The sequence below is a fragment of the Ursus maritimus genome, unplaced genomic scaffold (assembly GCF_017311325.1).
Source record: "Ursus maritimus isolate PB19 unplaced genomic scaffold, ASM1731132v1 scaffold_2, whole genome shotgun sequence".
Lineage (NCBI taxonomy): Eukaryota > Metazoa > Chordata > Mammalia > Carnivora > Ursidae > Ursus > Ursus maritimus.
The window spans coordinates 97,727,273-97,750,086 of record NW_024424452.1 but is presented as its reverse complement, the minus strand read 5'-3'; the positions used below and the strand labels follow the sequence as shown (position 1 = coordinate 97,750,086).

General features: G+C 32.1%; 1 protein-coding gene across 2 annotated transcripts in view; it reads left to right on the top strand.

Annotated features, from left to right (window-relative positions):
* The window catches only part of DENND1B (DENN domain containing 1B), a 243,457-nt gene that overhangs the window by 144,071 nt on the left and 76,572 nt on the right, over positions 1–22,814 (top strand). For both annotated transcript variants that reach the window (XM_040636412.1, XM_040636411.1), the window contains 3 exons: positions 1,456–1,556; positions 7,742–7,787; positions 12,603–12,704. In XM_040636412.1, coding sequence (XP_040492346.1) covers positions 1,456–1,556; positions 7,742–7,787; positions 12,603–12,704 — 249 coding nt within the window. The remainder of the gene's footprint in view (positions 1–1,455; positions 1,557–7,741; positions 7,788–12,602; positions 12,705–22,814) is intronic.

Here is a 22,814-nt window from a genome sequence, read left to right as displayed (position 1 = left end):
TGAATGCCTCCTAGTGGTCTACTGTATGCTCCAATTAAGGAATTAAAAAAGAATAACATGTATTGAAGGAATACTGAAGATAAAAATCCTTTAACAATAGCATCCTAAGTAGAAACAAAATACATTGTTTGCCATATAAAATTAATTAAAAATCTACCTGGAAAAAATATATATGATGAAGATGAGTATACTTTTAATCAAAATTTTTATGTTTTTGGTTCAAATTAGATTTCTTTAGTTTTTCATTTTTTTTGCCAAACTATTTTGCACTTAAATATAGACAAATGTTTCTGTTAAGATTGACTTGCTTTTTATACATTTATCCTTTTAAGTTAATTTGATTACTGTATGTAAGTTTTAATTTCTTTGTAAAACAGGAATAATGGTTTGCAGAAAGTCTGTGGCTCATTTTCAGATAGTTTTATTTTTAAATTCTGATTTTCAAGTTGAATAAAACGATTTAATTAGTAAGCTTGAAATGCTGACTCTAGCAAGACTTTTAAAATGAAGACTGCTGCCTTAATTATTGCTTTAAACATTAAAAAATGATTAACACTTACAGAAATGTAATTTAAGATGTAAAGAAAAGTCCCATGGAAAGAATTCTGGTGAGGGTCAGTAGGAGGGAGGGGAAAAAAATGATATCCCTTTGTTAAGCATTAAAAAATATTTAATTAACTGCTTGCCAAAACAAAACAATTAAAATGGCAATTACCTTTAAAATAGCATCAATGTATTTGCAGCTGTTGTGATGTAAAGCTAGGAAACAAAATGTTAATCTGAAATGAACAGTTTAAATATGAAATTATGATATACTTGGCTTCCTGTAGTACAGCTGTCAAGCTTGGGCAGTTTGCTGGTCAATAGTGACATTCTATGTGTCAGTGAACAGAGTCTCTTGATACCATAACCCGCAGTTCACACATTACTGAAGCTCCAACTGTCGAACATTCAAGTCCCCTGGTATTATTGCAGCTTCCAGACTCTCCTGACTGGCTCATGTTTCATTCTTTGGCAATTTGCCCTAATGATATCCCTCAGGAGCTTTCAGCCTCTCTTCCTTTCCATATTTAATCGTGGTATATTAATCTGAGTGATGCGCAAACTGTGCTGCACAAATTGTAATTTCCTACAATTTCTTCTAAGATGCTCACCTAATTTTTCAGCTTTACTTTTATTTATGTTCTAAGTTTTGACCCCAAACACTATATTTTCAGATAATTATAATTGTCTCCATAAGATGCCCAAGAAGCTACTTTTGCTATTTGTATATTTTTCAGAGGGGCTTTTGAACATAAGATTTTTTTTTTCCTGGCAGAATTGGTAAAGATAATGTGATTTAGGTCACTAAATAAATTGTTTTGTGATTGTCATTAATCTTTGATAACTTAAGCATGTCTTTTTGTTGGGAAGGTCAGCAGCTACTTATTGTTGTTATCCTTTTGCGAATTTTAGTTAACTGCCTGTCTCCATGGATCAGTTGCTCTGCTGTACCCAATGTACTGGCAACACATATACATCCCAGTGCTTCCTCCGCACCTGCTGGACTACTGCTGGTGAGATGACTTTGGACGAACTCCTTTAAATCCAGGCTTTATGATTAGAAAAAATTCATCTATTTGTAGATTAAGTTAGCTTGGTATATATATGGATGAATGAAAGCCCTGAAACTTGGCTTAGAGATTGGTAACAGATATTAAAAGGTGCTTTTATGAAGGGCACAGTAATTCAAAGCTAGTAAAAATGTATACTTGGCAAACCTAAAGTTCTTTAGATTTTGTGAGGTACTTCTGCAGTCATTTAGATAATTAAACGCATAAAGAGAAACAAATACAGTCTTAGTGGCGGTTAGCAAAAGTGTGCAGAAGTTATAGTATCAGTTAGAGAACTCCGTATCCCAGGTGTCAGGATTTGTCTGCAGTGTATGTCAGAAACCAGATTGTCTCTTTCAGGGCGCACTTTCATTACCTTTACCTTAGGACACACTTTTCTAGAGCCCTCTTTCCTCCGAAGCACACCAAATACCAAATACCAGCAAAGGGGTTGCCTCAAATTCAGGGATTCCCTGAGTTTCTGGTTTAAATCAAAGTCTCAGCCTTAAGCCACTATGAAAAGCAATGTTGAAAAGTGTTGGGAGTAATTTCAAAAAGCTTCTTGGCATTAGAAACAACTCCCAGTGATCTCACTCAATTTGAATTCCACTACACCCCTAGAACGTTTCTGTTCTCTTCCTCTGGAAGAGTGCGTATGCTCCCAGTGAGGCTGGACAAGGGTTAGACTCCGAAACAGGAGCCTTGGGATCTTCTTCTGGACTGTAGGGTGAAATGTTCTCTTCCTTGCATAATTATCTTCTGCAGGCATAGCTTAATTCTTAAGATATCTGAGATTTTTTTCCTCTAAACCATGCACGTGCACATACACACACAGAGAGAAAGAAATAATTTTGACTATAATGTGTTTGTTTATATTATTAAAAAACAAAGCTCTTTTAGAATCAAAGTATTTAACTTTATTTCATGAAAAGCAAATCAAAGTATTTAAGGATTAAAACAGTTTAAATTCACACATAGAGGTATTCTGTTCAGTTTTTATGACTAACCCTCTTCAGATCAAGTGATTGGAATGACAACACATATATCTGGCCATGTATTGATGATACCAATATTTGGTGTGTTTCCACAGCATGGTAATATTATTAGTATCGATAATGCCATGAGGTAGGTTCGCGATGATCCACCACTGCCATTCAGCCCTTTGCGTACTGGAAAGAAGGAAGTTGGCAGGAGACTATCAGTATGCAACTTAATCATGTTGTGCAGTGTCACACAAGTCTGAGAGTTAAGCTACATCTATAAATAGGTTCTTTGGTATTCACTTTAAAGTATTTTTCTGTGACCAACATACCTAGTATATATATTAGCATTCTTGAAGGCAGGAATGGCAGTTTATTCACATTGACAATGCCATAGATCCTGGCACATGGTGTTCAGTAATTTAAATTTATTAGTTTTAAATAATTTTTACAAAAGTATTTGAAAATATACTGATACATGATTTTTTTTTAAAGGTTTTATTTATTTATTTGACAGAGATAGAGACAGCCAGCGAGAGAGGGAACACAAGCAGGGGGAGTGGGAGAGGAAGAAGCAGGCTCATAGCGGAGGAGCCTGATGTGGGGCTCGATCCCATAACGCCGGGATCACGCCCTGAGCCGGAGGCAGACGCTTAACCTCTGTGCCACCCAGGCGCCCCTGATACATGATTTTTAAAAATACATGTCAAGTTTTAGTGGCTCAAGAACTAACACTTCTAATGACGAAGCTTAGAATTATATTTTATCATATAAAATGTTATGCTATTTTAATTTCTCTATTAAAACATTCTGACATCTTAGGAGGTAACGTCTCTTTAAGTTCAGTTGTCTGTAATGATTACACATTTAAGACTTTCTAAAATACTGTTATTTAGAAACTATTCTGTGATGTAGGTAGTTACTGTGCTAATTCTTACCAGAGATGTCTTCCTGATACTTTCTGACCCTGCCATCAAGTCCTTCTGGTGCTTCCACTATAAGGAAGGAAGCTTGTTTCGTATTTCAGTCCCTCGAATTTAATTTTCTTACTAGCTTCTAACCTTGAAATAGCCTTAGGACAAGTTCTAACAGTCTCTGTGCCAGTTAGTTCCCTGTTCCAGAGAGTACAGCGGTGATAAGCAAACAAGGAGTTACCTGAAACTTCCTGAACCTTAAGGTCATGATGATAGGCTCAGCTTCTAGCATTGGAACTGAGCTTGTATAATGTAATTTTGTCTTTCTTTTCTTTTTTTTTTTTTTATTTTGAAAGAAATAGCTGTCTAAGACATAGCTCTCTTCTGTCAGAAAATTTTATGGACTAAAGTATTTCTTAGGGAAAATGGTTTTCTTCCCTTCGCGTCCTTGCAAATAAATGCTCTTAGAATCATACTGATCTGTATGCAAAAGGGAGAAAAATTTTAGAGATTGTCCCCCTTCAATCTCATGGTTTTTGAATAAAGACATTTTCATATTTCACTTCAAAACTAGCACCAGGAAGGTTTGATGGGTTAGATGTATATTTGCCAACTCTTCAAGGTTATTGGAACTTTCCAAATCCTGAAATAATCCTGTCGCTGGTGTGACATAGACTGTGGAGAGCCATAATGCCATCTTGTGACCATGCATGAATATAGCATCTGGGTCCACTAATGAAAAGCTTGCTCATTTGTTGACTCATTCATTCATCCATCCATTTGTACATCAAATATTTCGTGAACACCTATTTGCCAAGCAGTGAATGCATGTAAGGTAATGAATGAAACTTAGTTTCTGCCCTTGCAGTATCCACAGAGAGGAAGAAATTCACACATACGTGCATGGAGTGTACACGCACATGCACGCACAAGAGGAACACACAGTAATACTTCAGTACTATAAGGCATGTAAAAGCAACATGGATGGGGACACCTGGGAAGAAGTGGCTCACACTGCTTAGTAGGATAGGGAAAGCGACTGGGAGGAACGGACATCATCTACATTTTCTTTTAATCTACCAGTATAAAGGAAGAATGGGAATTTCAATTTAACAGATATAAGATTTCAGTTATACAAGATGATTAAGTTCTAGGGGGTCTGCTGCACAATATTGTGCCTATGGTTAGCAATACTGTGTTGCAGACTTAAACATTTCTTAAGAGGGCAGATCTCATATTAAGTGATTTTACTGAGAGAGAGAGAGAGAGAGAGAGGGAGGGAGAAAGTGAGAGGAAGAGAGAGAGAACTTTAATGTGGCAAGTCTGTGATACTGCCATACACTCTTAACCTTTCTGAGTCCTTAAACACTTAGGAGGTAGTATGACTCTAGTACCAGTAAAATTATAATCATTCTTTATCTGTTCAAGAGTCACTTTTTTATTTAGGCTACCTGTCTGACTCTTCTTTCCATGAAAGGAGCAGATTTAGCTTTTAAGAGAATTGTTTTTTAAAACATAAATGGGAAATTATGCTGTTTAGACTACCTAAGTTAATAGACTGCTGTTACTGTGTACCCATGGGTGGTCTCTGTAAGAAAACCTAAAAAAGAAAAAAAAAAAACTATTACATAGTGATTATTTTTGAGTAAAGATTAATTGCTACCCCAAAGAAGAAGCAGTCATAACAGTCTTCAGTATCCTATCTTTGCAAAATAACTTCATTGACAAAAAGATCTAGGACAATTTTGCATGTGGATGATAAAACATCTGTGTTGCCAAGGATCTCTTCCTGACTTATTAGCACCCTAATCTAATTAGGAGATTTCAGCTAGGGTTGCAAAATTACTTCTTGTGAGATTTGGCTGATTTAATATTAGGAGGTACACAATCCAGTTTTCATGAGAAATAACTATTCAGTAATATCTATATTCCATAAAATACAAAATCTGTCTATAAAATATATTCTGTAAAATCTATGTGCAAAAAAATCATAATTTTTTAGGAATTTATTCTCTAGATTAGTAATGTTTGCAGTTCTAACATTTCTATATGTTTTTTATTTTGTTAGTAAGATAAAAACACATAGATACCCAGTAATCTCACAGAAAATGTTACAAGTTATTTCATTACTAGGTTTTTATTCTAGTTTAATAACTGCTAAACATTTATTTTTTGTATTTCAAGAAATAACTAGCTCTCGTGAAGTTTTAGAAGTGTTAGCTGTATTTCATAGGACTTCAGTAGGTTAGCTACTACTTTTGGCTCTGAATTTTTGAAATCTGATCCACTCAGTGTTCATCCAACATCTATAAAATGGACATAATAGTTAATTTTAGAAAGCTTATGTATTTTTGATGAACACTCATTATATTGAAACATGCTTCAAAATTTGAGATACCATGGACTTTTTATGTTGTAAATTTTGTGGGTAGGATAAACCTGGGGTGAATTGGAAGTTTGCACAGTAACTTGAATAATTTTATACTATTTTGGACATGGACAGCTTGACATATTTAAGATCTTGGGATTTGCTACCCTGTTTTGTGAAAATGTTCTGAACCCGGTCGTGGGAGCCCAGAATAGTTAGTGATGTATATTTTATGTCTTCTGTGGAGTCCCAGAAGGAATTCCAGAGATGAGAACTTGAACTAGGGAAGTAATCAGCCTTCTTTTACTTAAGCAGAAGTGGAACAGTCCACATTTATTCCTCCTGTTTCCTTTTGAAGGCAGAAAATCTGTTAGGTCTTAAGGATATCAAGGCCTATAAATAGTTCTTAACTTTCAGTCAAATGATCCAGAATATCAGATCAATTCCAGATGGTCTGTTGTATTTAAAAAAAAAAAGGTAGGAAGGAACAAAGCTACAAAAGGGAATTAGATGGAATCTAGTACAATAAGAAGTAATGAACAGAATAATGAGGAATCAAATATAAACTTTAACCATCCTTATTTTTGGTGAATTCTGAATATATGTTAGTGGTTAAGCCATCTTTGTATAAATTTGGAGCTGTTTGAGGTTACCTTGAAAACTGTGGATCTGTCGTGGTGCCTGTTAGCTTTATCTATGACTAGTTCTCAGTAGCAAAGTGTATATGCAGGAGTTTGGACAGCTCAACTGTAATAGTGAAAGTGACGTTTGGAAAATTAAGCAAATTCTTTGAAAAAGACTTTATTTTCATTAACATAGAAAATGTTTTCATTAAATATAACACAGAGATGTCTATACAAGAAATGTCAAAAAATGTTTTATTTTTAAATAGCTACTTGTTTGCATATCTTCTTTCACCTTTGTAGACATCTGTCCATTCTCACATTTTCTTGTTAAATAATATTTTGATTTTAAAATGTCAAGTTAGATAATTCCCTTCTTGTATTTCATGAGAAATGTTTCTGAAATGATTTTATGTTACAAAATTATTTAATGTCTGCATCCTCTGCTGGAGTATAAGATCCACAAGGGAATATATTCTGTTTTATTGTTTATTATTGTGCCTAGCCCATAGCCCAGGTTCTAGCATCTGGTGTGCTCCAGATATTATCTGTTGAATTAATTAATTCAGTATTATTCTTAAACATATTTGAATATTTTGATTTGTTAAAATTATTTTATTAATAGAAGTGAAAGTGGGATAAATAGAATGTATCACATTTAAATAAAGGACAAAGTACATGAGCAGAAAGATAGCACAGAAAGAGAATGATAACAGTAGAGGAGGAAATTGTTTATATTTGTACTTTAGTTCCCAAACAGTGCCTGGCACATAGTAGGTCTCAATAAATATTGGGTGATTGACTGACTCAAAAAATTTTGGTGCCATAGTAGATATGAAATGATGATATGTTAAGAAAATCATAGAAATAAGAATCTAATCGAATAAAAAAAGTATGTAAAAGAAATGTGAATAAATTTGATAATTACAATATATTTGATATGAAGTATATGGAAGGTTTAACTCAGACTATGGCCTAGACTCTAATAGTCTTCCTAAATAAAAAAGTTCCTTTGGGCATTATCACTCTTTATTTAATTATAAATTATTTAATATTTTTTATGCAAATCAACCTTAATTTGAATATATTAATGACCTCTCAGATTATATTTGACTTTTATATATTGAATAATTTTAAATATCTATAATGGGCTATATTAGAACTAATTTAATTAATTTAATTTTTTAAACCTTCTGAATTACTTAAATTGTTGTTTCAGTTTTAACGAACTTATGAATATATACATTACATGTCTTTAATTTAGTGCTCCAATGCCATACCTGATTGGAATACACTCCAGCCTCATAGAGGTGAGTATCTTTTGGACATGAGATCCATGAGGGATAAATTAATAAAAATAATAGTTAAAACAGTTGTGTTTTGAAAGAGTATCAGTTGAATAGTATAAAGCAGTGACTAGTTTCATATTTAGGGTATACTTACAGAACCATTTTCAAAAAGGTAGTATTTGGAATAATTTCATTTTAGTTAGTATACTGAATGACCATCTTCAATGGCATGAAACCCATGAAAATATGTTAAATTTGGTCAAGGTCATATGGTAAGTTTTAAATACTAAAAACTTAGTCTTTGATGAACCACTTTCTTTATGGCACTTGGGATCTTTTATATTTATTTCTTTTTCGGACCTTATTTTGAAGGTCAGAATTTATGTAGTTATGAGGCATAAAGGGAAAATGTTTTTATTTTTCAAGCTCCATTATGATCCAGTTTATCAGTGTGCTTTTTCAAGATTTTAATACACTAATCATGAAGTTTTAAATTAGAATATAGCTTTAAAATTGTTTTAATTTCCAGTCCTTTTGGGGATTTAAAATGCAGTAATTTTTTTGTACTGTTATCAGTTCATTACAAAATGATTTTTGTGATTTGTCATCATTATAGTGAAAAACTTTGAACTTTAAATACCTTGAACTTGGAATCAGTGAGATTTCCAGAGAAGACTTTTTAGAAGATTAGATTCTAAAAAACAAACAAACAAAAGACTTGAATCCAAACAAAAAACTTGGGTCAGTTGCATGGCATCATTACGCTAGCTGATTTCAATATTTTTCAGTTTTCTTTCTTTCTTTCTTTCTTTCTTTCTTTCTTTCTTTCTTTCTTTCTTTCTTTCTTTCTTTCTTTCTTTCGCTGATTGTGTATATTGTACATTAACCCAATTTCTAATCAACAACCTAAATGAGTTAGATTTGGTTTTCTCATTAGTTGTTGTCACCGTATACACCATCAGTCCTCCCTTTGCTGATCAAGGAAGATCCTGTTGATTATTTTAAAACTCCTGAGGATCATGTCTGGAGAAGTCATGTTCCTATAGTAGTCCTTCCTGAGTTAGAGAATTCTACATATGCTCTGGTTTTGGTCATTTTCTCCTTTTGCAGAATGCTAGGGCAACATTTTTTATTTGCAAAGAATACATTTTAATGAATTTCTTTAGTAGACTTAATTTATTTTTAATTTTGAAGTCTGAGTTGGATAACATATGAATCTTTATGTTTATTAATTTTTAGAAAACTTGTTCTTACATGACAGGGTACTGGCAGTGAAAGGTCAGTTTGCATAAAAGAAAACATGAATGAATAGGTATTTAGTCTGTTATTTGATTGTGGAATATATAACTGGTATTTTATTCATCAGTATTTTCACTGTATAAAATCTAACCGCAGTTGGTTGGTATGGTTTCAAAGAAGTCATCAAATTGAATTTGATATTAGTGCACATGTCTCTTCTTATTTAATGTATCTAATAGAATATATAATTTTTATAATATGTTTATTTGCACAGATGAAAAATATTTAACGTTGTTTATTGTACCTGTTGATGGGATATATTTTTTTGCAAGGTTCTATATCAACTTTTAAAACAGACGATTCAGCTTTTCCAAAATATTATGGAAATGGGTACATGTTTTAAATATTCGATCACACTTATTATATATTTATTGGATACTATAGGAAAAAATCAGTGTTTTTTAAGGAGCAAATCTAATAATTTTTTACTTCTTACAGTATTGTCTTAGAGAAATGGTCCATTCTAATTCTAAATTGGCTCATCATTAAATGAGACTGTTTAGAGCCATGATTAGATTGACTGAAATCTCTGTACCTTTTATATTCTGGACTTATTGAACTGTCTTTGTAGTCAGTTCTATTTGGTTTATTTGGTTTAATAGTGAATGAGAAAATATAGTAGGAACTTCAAGAATGTCTTTAAACCAATTGGATACCATTTAGTAACTTTCTCCTTAATTTATTAGAAGATGATACACATCCTGCAATTCCATTCTTACTATGTCATTAATAGGCAGATTTTTTGGATCTTTTGTGCTTTCTTATTTTATATTAATGGTATTATAATTAAAATGTGGATATATCTATTTACATATTTTATATGTGAGACCAAACTAAGTAATTTTGTACATTTTGCTCAGCTGCAATTACAATAGATTTTTTTTTTTTTTTTAGGAAGAATCAAAATATTCCCTATTCTCTCTCTTGGTCAGAACAGTTTTAACATACCAGTTTTACAAAGACTTCTAGACATAATTGTTCAAAGATGTAAAACTAATATCCTTTCAGATCTTTCTTTTAATTATTTTTATGTAATCATGAGTGAAAGATGGCTAGAAATGTCTTTTTAAAATGTAAATTTGCTTCCAAAATAAAGGATAAGGACATTTCGTTCTCCCTGAAAATTAAACTTTAGGGATGAACTCAAAGGCCTGTAAATGATGAGAAATAAGTTAGTGGAGGCTACAAATGTAAGGATTGTATTATGTGTTTTAAAATACACAAAAAAATTCTAAATAAAATGTTGGCTCAGTTTTACAAGAACATGTGACTACTGCCACTGTGTCATTTCCTTGCAATAACACACATGATGCACATTTGTAGTCACATTGCCCAGATGGGTTATTATATAGAGAGGATGTGAGAGAAAAACTTGCCACTGTTGTCTTTCATAAGACTTCGGTCTCTGTCCTGATACTATTTTGTTATTTTTGAAGAAAAAAGCAAATTCTCCTTTTTCTTACTCTTTCCCGATCCAAGCAAGCTGATGAATTTTATAAGCTATAAAAATATGAGACAGAGAAAGTGGTACCATTTTATATGCTGTATGATGTTTTACTCCTGTTTAGAAAATAGTTAAAGCCTGACTTGGAAGGAAACATAGATAAAATACTGACATTAATCCAAATTAAAAAATTTTTTAAATTACATACTATATTTCCCTTGTTGCTTATGTAGAATCATTCTCATTTTAGTGGGTCTCATTGTATTGATTTTTTGAAATTAATACATTTTCCATTCTTATTGAATGGTCCCTTGAACAGAATTTAATATTCAGCTATTATCAGACTTTTTTAAACTAAGTGCAACTTGGAAAAAAGTACACATTTCATGTTAATATTAATCTTCTTTACTCAGAGTTTAACATTTGTGTCATCACAAAATATTTAGACATCATATAACTACTATTCCAGGTTATTTAGAGGAGCTTATTTCATCCTTTAACAAATGCATTAGGTTTCTGGATTATCTTTATAGTTTCTGTTAAAAGGGACAACTTAGTATTGAATGTGGAAATCAAAATTATGACACATCTTTCCCATCCGAATGACATTAATATAAATGTATTTTTCCTTGTAAAATAAGTTATTTTTGTATTTATCCTTTGGTTAATTTATAGATAACTACATATTTATGTATGTGAGCCTTTTTTGCATATATGTGTACATATGGAAAGGAAAGGGAATAAGTTTATTTATAAATGTTTCATCAATAGAGTCACAATTGTAGGTAATTCTCTGTTAATTTCTAAGAAACAGCCATCCTCTGACTCTTATTTTAGAGTACTTACAATGTCTTTTACAAGACGGATCTTTAAAATCGTGTGTTCCCTTGAGAATTCACATTTTACACAAATACTGTGGCTTTCTTAACATATACAAATTCCCTACTCTAGACCACCATTTCCCTAGCAAATTTAACATTCTACCTAAAACGCAGAAATTTGAAGTTTAAATGGAGCAAGGAAATTTCATTTTTGAACAACTTAAAAAAAATTGGTTTGGCCAAGTTAAAATTTAAGGTATTTAATCATTCTCAAAAATGGCTATTCTAGAATGTCATTTTAAAAAATACTATACTGAAGAAAAATACTACACTGACATTAATTTACTTATTGCCAGTTGACCTATACACTTATGGAATTCTGATAGCTATATTTCATTAATGAGCACCTTATTTATTTGCATCAAAAAGTAATACCATTTGCTATCATTTAAATAAGGCAAATAGATTTATGTGATTTAAGTATACATATTAGTTTAAATAGTAAAAATAAACCATAAGTATTTTCTTTCTTTAAGGATGAAAAAATTGGATGAAAAATTTACTGTCATTAGTCCACATACTGAGATAATTTGACCATTTGACTAAATTGTCAAACAAATAAGACAAGTCAAACAATTAATCCTGATAGGCTATTAAATTTGATCTTTTATATTAAATTCATGTGATAAATATTACTAACAATTCCTTATTACTGTCCTCTTTATCATTTTTCTTATTCAACTTACAGTCCTCATCATCAGCTTACACTGAATTGGTATGAAAATATAGAGAAAATGTTATTAATTTAAAACTTAGTTCACTTACAGTATAATTATTGGCTTATGTTAGCCCTACAATATGATTTATGCTAAGAATAGGTATAGAACTGGCCATAATTTCATATGATTGAAATTCAGTTGATAAAATTATAAATTTTTGTGGTTTAATGTAGCTGTGCCTATTCTGTGAGTTTTTGTGTAATATCTCTTTGGTAGTTAAATTATATTCACTATCTCCAAACTAAATCAATGTGTTTAGATGAGCAAACATTCTATTTTAAGGATATTTTTTTTACCCAGTCTTTTGAATGGTTATGGACAGACTTTCTTTCTCCTAAGGCAAAGTTGTGTATATATTCTTATAGAATTTTCCTTTTTTCTTTTCCCAAGGCTAATTATCATTAAGGTGATGTTCTCTGCATTTCTAAGCTCATTATAGTTTTGGAAGGAAAATATACTAAGATGTTTATTTGTAATTGTGTTTTTTAAACAGAGAGTGAAAAATAAATCATTGGAGGATGTGGTTATGCTAAATGTTGACACAAACACTTTAGAATCACCGTTTAATGACTTGAACAGTCTACCGAGTGATGTGGTAAGTCTGAAGGCTATTTTGTGGTGAACATATATATATCTGCCTATATATATGTTTTCTTCTGGGCCCTTGAATTACCAAGAGTTATTTTTCCCAGTTTTCTATCTGAAATAAAAGGGCTGAGTATGTCCATGGGTGTGAGAGGAATCCGTGTAGATTCTATATTTAATATTTTCTACCTTTTGGCAGTTGAGGAGATGTTGAATGGAACATCCTATTCCTATTGTAAAAGTAGGATCATAATTAAAAAGCTAGATGCATTCATTAGGCAGAGTTTCTTTAAACCTAAGTCTCTTCATCTCATCTTAATCATTATATTACAAAGTAGGCATTTCTGTCTGCCTAGTGGCATGTCTTGCAAAAGAATGAGAGAGTTTTTGAAGGCAAGGAGAAGAAGGGGGCCAATTACCGGCTTTTGCTTCCCTGCCACCTGCCAGTGCTTTTCCTTTTAATTAATGATCTGATGGCACTGGTCAATATAATAAGAAATGCTTGTACAGTTGGGGTCAGAAAATTCTGGCTTTGATCTCCCTCAACTTTCTGAAACATTTATTTGTTTTCTCTAAATTATTTCAGTTTTATTTTAATCTTTTCTATCCTGCTGAGGGCCGCAAGAATGAAAACCTACACTGTTTGTCATTTGCTTTGGCAGAGCAAAGACTGCTTACTTAGAATTCTATTTGTAAATTAAACTGCAAACCCAGTTTGTCATAAAAGACATCTGATCCTTTTGAATTGACGAAAACTGTCTTTTGTCTGTAAAGGCTGATAAATTAAGTGCCAGTTCTCTTCTGGTCTTTGATCTTGCAGAGGGTTTGTGTGTGTGTGTTTGTGTGTGTGTGTGTGTGTGTGTGTGTGTGTGCGTGCACGCATGTGTGTGTCTGCAGCTTATAATAGGATATATTCTGTATTTCATGTTAGTCACCAAAAGTGCATTTTTTTGGCCTTCATATTCCTTAGAACAGGGCAAAAATGCAGACTAGTACTGTTTCTGTATATGTATTAATGACTATTTAAAAATATCTTTATAACATAGTTCTAAGTTAAAAATAACTCTCCTAAAATATCCAGTTTTTTTCAGGGATAGTAAAATTTGGAAATGAAAATCCTCTATCATATATTTTTCTGCAATATTGCAAATACTTTGAAATCATTATCAGGGAGTTTGAAAAAGTAAATTTAAAAATTTCAAATTCAAAAAAATACAGTAATACTGGCTTTAATTGCTCTTACGGCTAGTGATAGGAAAAATGTGATTTTGAAGTTAAAATCAGATTATTTATGTCCATAAATAATCTAAAATACTTGCTGACCTTGAAGCAAATTAAATTGAACTACTTTATCTTACTGTAGTAAAATTTATGCTCTGTATGAACAAATCCAAACCCAGTCCAGTAAAGAATTATATTATCTTTTTAGCTCATTATAACTAGATTGCCTCATTATAAAAATTTTGCAGAAGCTGCTAGAAATGATTAGTTATTAATTTTAAAATTCATCAAAGAATTCCTCATTGAATAGAAAAATAATTATGAAATAAAGTCCCAAATTTTACAAATATTGTCTTTATGTACAGTACATTTCCTATTGGTAATGCCCTTAGGAGAAAGGATTGTTTCTTTAAAAAGCAAAAAAGAAGAAGAGAAAGAAAAAAGAGAAATGAATCAGCTTTTATGTGTCATAAAAATTTTTATAGTCAGTTTCATTGATGGTTGATTTTATTTCTCTGAGAAAAACAATCCTTAATAGTAATTTTTTTGATGGGTGATTCTTTTTAAATGAGAAGTGCTACTTTCTCAGAATTAGTTTGATATTAAGACATTTATTTTAAAATATGAAGAACTTAAATAGTACTCACAAAAAGCCTAAATTAGTAAAATGACAGGAGGGACCATCTCCTTTATTTATAAGTAACAGTTAACTGTACATAACTGAAATTTAAAAAATCATAAAAAGGCACACTGCTAGGTGGTGTAGATATAACTATACGTATGCTTGAAATTAAAGGCCACAGACTTACAGACAAATTTGAATGATGAATATGTGGATACAGCCCTGGGGTAGAACTGGGACCGTTTGCTGAAAGTATGAGAGGTTTTAAAGTTATGATCATTTTCTAAAAATATTTTAGGTGATTGTTTGTTTAACCCCTCTCTAATAAATTTAGCTTTTTCATCAGTTTTCCAAAAGCTCTCTCTTATATAGTTTTGTAGGAGATATGATAAAGTTATCATGTCATACTTTCTCTAATTATAAATGTTTTAAATGAGATGTGTTAAAGTTACAAATGATCTTACTGAATTCTTTGTGTGTGATTTGAATTAATAAAATATACTTGAATCCTGAAAAATATTATACTGATATTGTTTGGTTATTTAATAAATTAACTGATATTTAAAAGGGCGCCTTTTAAAATCATTCAGCAAAGCATTTAAATTATACTTACAGGCTAGATGACTTTCTATGCATGTGCACTCTATTATTGTGTCAGCTTGACCAGTGGTCTTGGCTGTTCAAAGGTCAGTGGTCACAGTTGTCCTGAATTACTAGTTCTTTTTTCCTGTGGACCCTCTGCTGTGTTGCATGCTGTAATCTTCTTAATGGCTTCATTCCAATATTCACACATAATATTTTAGATTTATTGACTGTTAGAAATACTACCATGCCAGTAGCAGTTCCGCTACTCTTAAGGTATTTAAAATTGGAAAAATAAATCAGGGCAAAGCTTTCAGGAATCCTTTGTTTTCCTTAAGGGAAGGAAAAAAACTCTCTTCCTGTCTTCTGACAAGAACACTTGTTTTTCGATTTCATCATTTCACTATAGATTTGGATCATTAAAAGAAAAAAAAAACAAATTTTATTGAGAGTGATTTTAACGATATTGATTATTACATGGAATATCTTTTAAAAGCAGTAGATCCATTAAAATGTACTTTTGTAGTTTTCTGTCTGAATGCATTGTGATTTTATTTTTTAGTGGCTATGTCAAATATAGATACCTTCAAACATGTAGGTTGAGTGTTTTTATATAAAAAATAAATTTTAGGACTATGTAACAATATCAATTGAATTTAGTGTTACTGTGGTATGTTTTTAAGTGTGGGAAAATTGAAACAGTTGAATTAAATACAACATTTGAAATTTCAAGTGAGTTCATTTTAATCTAAGAAAATGTACTATTGAGATCTCCTCATTCCAAATATATATACAAATTTAGTTTCAACTACATAATAATTTAGAATGTTCTATTTCTAAGGTACTGCTCATTTTAATTTTTATCACCATTAATATTTATAAAAGGAATTTGAAGAATTGCTAACTATTTCAAAAATAAATAGGATAACTCACTTGTTAGAGAATTAAGCTAATTAGAATTATAATGAGATTTAGGAAATCTCTTCATGAGAAAATTAAGTTACAACAATTATAAACTAATTCTTACAGATGAAAGCAGGTTAGAATTGACATCTGAAAAAGTTACGTGCATTAAAAAATCCATTACCAGGAAAGTGAATTTTGGCCTATGTTGCTTAACTATCTTTAAATAATTTTAACTCATTAGATTATAAAAAATAATATACTCTTAGGTCAATATACTTATCCCTATTTTAGATAAGAAGATCAAAACACAGGAAGTATACTGTTAATGGTATTTCTAGAGCTTTAGTTCATATAGATTGATCCTCTCATACTTATGCCCCAAACACTAGACCATGGTCCCTCTCATATAAACATGATATATAGTGTAATGAGTAACTGTTTCAGAATTTAATATAGAGGCTTACTCTCTGTTCTAATCTTGCTGAAGAAATATCAGTATGATCTATTTGATTTAAAATAGGATTGTTAGCACTGTTTGAAAAACTTATTTTCATCTTATATATCATGCTATTGGAAAATGATTTTTTAATTTTCTGTTATGAGGGTATATAGGACATATAGTACACTTAAGCATTATTGTACAATTCACTATAGACCCTGGTATGTTATAGGATAGCTACGTTTGTATAAAGCATATTTAATTACTAAAATATTGAAAATATTATAAAATGGGGTCATCTAAAATACTGTGTGTCTTATAGTGACACTTTTGAGTATCACATGAAGGAAAGGTTAATGGTTTTATTGTGCGATGAAAAGACAAGACATTCTCTGAATCACCAAAAATCATTAAATTAAAAGCCTAAAGACCTGGAGAAAAGCCCCAAAACTCCTACTTTAAGTAAAGTTTTAAGATCCCTGCATTCAAGTGAATTAATTAATTTTGGAATAAGTTTGGAAAAGAGTTGGCTATTTCAGAGAATCTTCTTAAATCAGCTTTAAAAAAAAAATGAAAGTATTGAAACAAATTTAACTCTTGCAACTGTGCGAATAGTTAATAGATATGTTTAATTCTTTGTATCTTTCCTCTAACCTAACATGAAAGTTTAATATGTTGAATTGTCATAATATATGTTATAAAGAAAAAAAAAAAGGCCCCAGAGAATATTATATTAGTTCCAGGTTTGCCACAGCTCTGCTATAATCCTTATGATGTTTAGCAGTAAATAAATTCCCCAGCAAATTTCTGAAGTTGCCAGGTTAGAAAGATAACCCAAATTCATTCACATTCTAGAGTAATTTAGAGAACTTTTTTTTTTTTGTTTTATAGAGTAGATTTCAGGAGACAAATACTGCTTTCAGTTTTCCCCTGGAGAAATGCAGTCATGCTCTCTCCTCACTCTCCAGCTGTTAGAGTTCAGGCACCTTGATGCACATTGCCCCTGCCACAGAGCCTTAGCACAGGGCTTTGTACATAGTAGGCATTCAGTAAATGACGGTCGAAGGGAAACGTAATTGCATTTCTTTTATCTTTTGTAATAGAAGTTGCTTTTAAAGTCCCCGTTTAGAATTACTTAGAACATTTTATAAGGATATTGTCATCTGACTTTTATAGTAATGAAAAGAAGAAACCTGGGTGCATGTTTAACATATACTTTTTTGGTTGTGAGTGTAACTTACTTCCTCTCTGGAAAGGGAGACCATGTGCTGATAGCTGTCATTGTGCCTCCGCACACTACTTTGGGTGTCTGTGAAAACTCACTGTTCTTTTAAATATTTTCAGAGATGTGACTGTTTATAACAGGTTTTTTGTTGTTCTTGTTTGTAAGTAAACTATGATTTTGCTATTTTTTGTACTTTTTTCTTGGTGTGTATTTTTTTAATCTAAATTTTAAATACAAAAGCAAAAGAAAACAAAAAACAAAACTCAAAACCTTAATTAACTGGGCTTCCAAACTTCTAAAAGGTCTTTGTTATTTTCTACTGACTGAGTAAGAGAATCTATCCCTCCCACTGCAGTGATCAGGCTTTAGCAGTTCCCTTCTTTATGTCTCTGTACTTTTGCCATTTTAAAGTTGATTTATAGTTTGTTCCTCTTAGTGATTTTAAGTGCTCATGAAGTTCCTTGGCTTTCTCATGGGTTTTCATTTCCAACTAAATTACCAAGCCTTTCTCTGAATGTCTTTTTTTTTTCCTGTATCATCTTAATAGCATGCCTCTCTCTCTTCTTACTGCTAATACATACATAGATACATACAAATGTACATACATACATACATATATACATACATACTTAAACGTAAAGACCTTGATTTTGGCTTTAAAGATAATTTCCAGTTTGCTTCTAGTCCTTTAAGTTCTTGGCTTTTCCACTTTCAAGAGACTTTTTGTATGTGTGATATTGTGTGCACTGTCACAATAGTGGTTCCCAAATCTTGTTGATATCATAATGACTTCATGAACTTTTAAATGAATTATGTTCCTGAGCCCCATCATAGATATTCTAATCCAGTGAACTAGAGAAATTAATGTAGAAGTGTGACAGGTTGCTAATTCATTTGTTCATTCACTCATTCATTCATTCATTCATTCATTCAAATATTTATCAAGCACCTACTATAATGCCTGTATTATGCTAGGAGCTGAGTGAACAAGAAGCCATAATACACTGCTCTCATTCCAGTAATCTGAACCCAACCACATGGCCACACCAAGTCATGAGGCATGTTGGAAAATAGCCGGGACAACATAGATAGGTTGAGCAAGCACTAGTCAAAACTTAGGATTTCTGTTACCAAAGAAAGGGAGAGTGGATGTTGGTGGACTAGCAGTCATCTCTGCCATAAATAAGCTGAAATGAAAATGATTTTAGCCAAACTGAGATATCATTCTTATCAGTCAAAAAACTCAGATCAGCCATTTGTGGTCCAGCTGATCTCAATGTGTCAAAACATGTGTTTCCAGAATTGGCCTGAATGATAAGTATGAGTAAACCACGTGCAAAGTGGGAGGAGGAGCAATAGCCTGTACAAAGGTTCTACTGTGGGGAAGAGGTTGGCAAATTCAAGAAATGGGAAGAAGTCTTGTATAACTCTAGTGAGATGAACAAAAGAGAAAGTTATGCAAGATGAGGTTGTAGAGATAGGCAGTGCAATCATAAAAGATCTGTAGCTCTTGTTAGGGACATTTGGACTTTATTGGAAATTCATTGGAGATTTTTAGCAGAGAAATAGTATGATCTACTTTGACTTTGAAAAATATCATCTTGGGTCTGGGTCCTGAAGATTACTGGGTATAAGGAATGAAGCAAGAAGGTATGTTGAGACCATTTACAGTAGTCTAGGTAGACATGCTAGTTGCTCCAACTTGATAGTGGAAGGTATGTAGAGAAAAGTGAACAGATTTGAATCTCCATCAGAGTTCTGACTGACAGTGCTTGGTACGTATTGCATGTGGGAGATGAGAAGGGTGAAGTGTTGAGGAAGACCTGTAAGATTCCTCTTTGAGCAACTGGATGAATAGAAGTTGACATTGATACTAGAGACTCTGGCCTGACATTGGGCTTGAGGTGGGGATAAGAGCAGTTTGGTTGTCTTAATTTTATAATGGCCTCTGAAAGGAAAATAGTTAGAACCGATCTTATATTAATTAGGTTTTGATAGGTAATTTAAGCATACAGAGACAAGGTAATGATACCCTCCACAAGTATATCCTGTGCTTTTCATTTGATATGGCTACTGTTTTTATCCTTAAGTAGAAGCTCACTAGAAAATTATATTAAGAGGGTGGGGTTTATTTTGTTTCTAAAAAAACCCTGAACATTTAGAAGGATTAAAGAAATGTAGGGATTTAATATCTGATTCATGTGATGACCATACATGTTTCAAAGAAGAATAAAACATTTTATCTTTGTAACTTTTTTCTAAAGCAGATAATTATTTGAAGCTCTAACTTTTCTAAATGTATGTGGATTCTCCAGTACACTGTAGTTACACAAAAGGAGATATTTAAAAATATCATGGGGTATTTTAGGGTTGTGTAGGTTATCTAAATATTATTTCTGGACATTTATCTTTACCTTCAGCTCTTTACCCTGATGTTTATCTTTGTGATCCTAAAAAGCAAAATTAAAATTTCTGGGTATAGGGGTTAATTTATGTTTCCTGAAAAGACACATCTAAAAGTCAGGAGAAAAATCTGTCACTTCTCTGAAAAACTCAGCTCCTTTAATAATATGCTCTCCCTTCCTAACTCCCGGTTGGCATAATTACTTCATTACTCAGACTGTGTGCACATGGCTTGCACTCTTTTAATTTATACCTGTTTGTTATGTTTACTTATGTAATTCCCTACTTTTATTCATAGTCACTTTAGTGTTAAGAGGGTAAAAGTGGAGAATTGGTGGTAATATTATTCATGTTGCAGTGAACTCCCACTGTGCTAAACCCAGGTTATAATTCCTCCTGTGGATGGCTGCTTAGAAGCCTGAATTCTCAGTGTATGAAAGGAATTTAAACATTTGATAAGAGCCGGGAAATGATGTTTATTTCTGCAGTTCTTTTCACTGTTTAACTTTTTTTGGTTTAATATACCTAATTGGACTTAAAAAGATAATTTGTTTACAAAATAAAGAGTATCATAATAAAATCGGATGTCAGTTTTGAAGTAGTCTTTAGCCATTGGAGATTGAGGCTTGCTTACTTTCTTAAGAATAAAAAGAGAAAACAATTGATACTTTTTCAGTGTCACATAATGGGATTGTGTGATAATAGCCAGGTGACTAAAGTTCTAAATGCTCTTCTGAGTTCAGGGTTACATGTGAATATAAACTTTACGATTTTGGGGAAAGTGTACGTTTATTTCGTAACTAAATTTAGAAGTTTGGAAATTAAACCAGGAAATGTTATTTTCCAGACCAAATATTTAAAAAGTACGAAGAGACATCACCATTTTTGTAGATAAAAACTGCTAAAAGCTAATTAGCCCTTCAAAGGGCATTGGTAACTGGTGATAATTTACTCCAGCGATTTAAAGGACAGGGAAACAGCAAGGTTGACACAGTCACTTTATATTAGAGTCATATTTTTCTGTCTAAAACCGATTTTAAAAACTATATTTCATTTTTACAAGCTATTTTTGAGCATTCATTTGTGCATCCAAGAAACATTTAACTCACCTGCCCTGTTGGTCTCTGAAAAATAGGAACACCTTCAGATTTGCTTACTGACAGTCAAAGCCCACCTAGAGTAGGTCAAGGAAAACCTCTTCAAGCAGTTTGTAAAGGTTGAAGTAATGTAGAAATAGGCAAAGGAACAATGTAACCATATTTCTTACCAGGCAATGTTTTAGTCTCTCACATCTCACATTAGATAGTATGCTCATGTAGAATAGTACTGTTCAATGGAAATGTGAGCCACATATGCAATTTAAAATTTTCTGGTAGCCGTATTGAAAGTAAAAAAATAGGTGAATTAATTTTAATACATTTTATTTAACCAAATATTCAAAATACTGTTTTTTATGAAATCAATATAAAAATTATTAATGAGATATTTTACCTTTTGGGAGATATTAAGTCTTCAAAATCCAGTGTATATTTTACACTTAAAGCAAATCCCCATTTGGACTAATCACATTTCAAGTGGCTACTATATTGGACAACATGGTTCTAGAACAAGTGTTTTCTTTTTCTTTCCTGTTTTCTGCAGAGCTCCTGAGGGAGCTCAGGAACTACATTGAATTTTGGAGGTGAAGGCCCCATATTTACAGCTTGGTTAGGAAGGGCTTGTGGCAATATGATTAATATCCTGGGTAGCTTAAGCAGTGCTGAATTCAGTCAGCATCTAAGGACTTGGGGTGGAGAAGGCTAAGATCTGGTTTGACTTGCCTCCATTCTCTGTGAGCGTGTATTGTGATTGTCCTAAGAATACTCCATTTGTGGAGAACTGATTGTCAATTTCATGTTTTATAGAAAAATACACTTTGAGGAATTTTCTTTTGCAAAGATATAAGTAAGGCATGACATTTTAAAATATGTTTTTTATTTACAAAAGTAAATTAAAAATAACCCAACCATTTACTTTTTATAATACATGGAAAGACATATTCCTTCCATCATAAGCCTTTTTTGAAGGGAGCAGTTATTAAATAACATGTATTGATATTCATTCCTATTGGTTTTCATTAAAGACATTTGAAACTTAAAAAATAACATTATTACAAACTTTAAAATAAAAGACATTAAATCATAAGATTTGGTTTTGCATCATTTAGCTATATTGTTTGAATATGTGGGTTACCTAAAAATGTGCATTTATTGAGTTTAGATTTTAATAATAAAAACTTCCTCTTAAATGAATCCTGATTTATGCACTTTGTGGGCTAAATGAATTAGGCTCCAAACTTTTATCTGAATCTATGGAGCTTGGATATAAATTGAAAAGATCACAGCTATGGGGAGAAGACCTATACTGCAAAGGCCTTTCTGCATAGATTATGAACATCATAACTCAATAATTTTTTCAAAACTGTGGTTATAATTGGACCCAATGGGGGTCTCTTTCTTTGATCAGATCACAGTAACTGTGACTTTACACTGGAAAATGTCACTACTGTGAAGGTTTATCACCTGTAGAGCTGGTCTTTCCTCTGATGCTGTGTTCATTTCTCATTAGCATTATTCAAAGTTTAGTTGTTAATTAGGTTGACACTTCAATTACAATCATCATCTACAGGAGTAGTCAGGGATGCTTGCATAAAGAAATTTAAAAAAATACCCTTCCTTGTGTA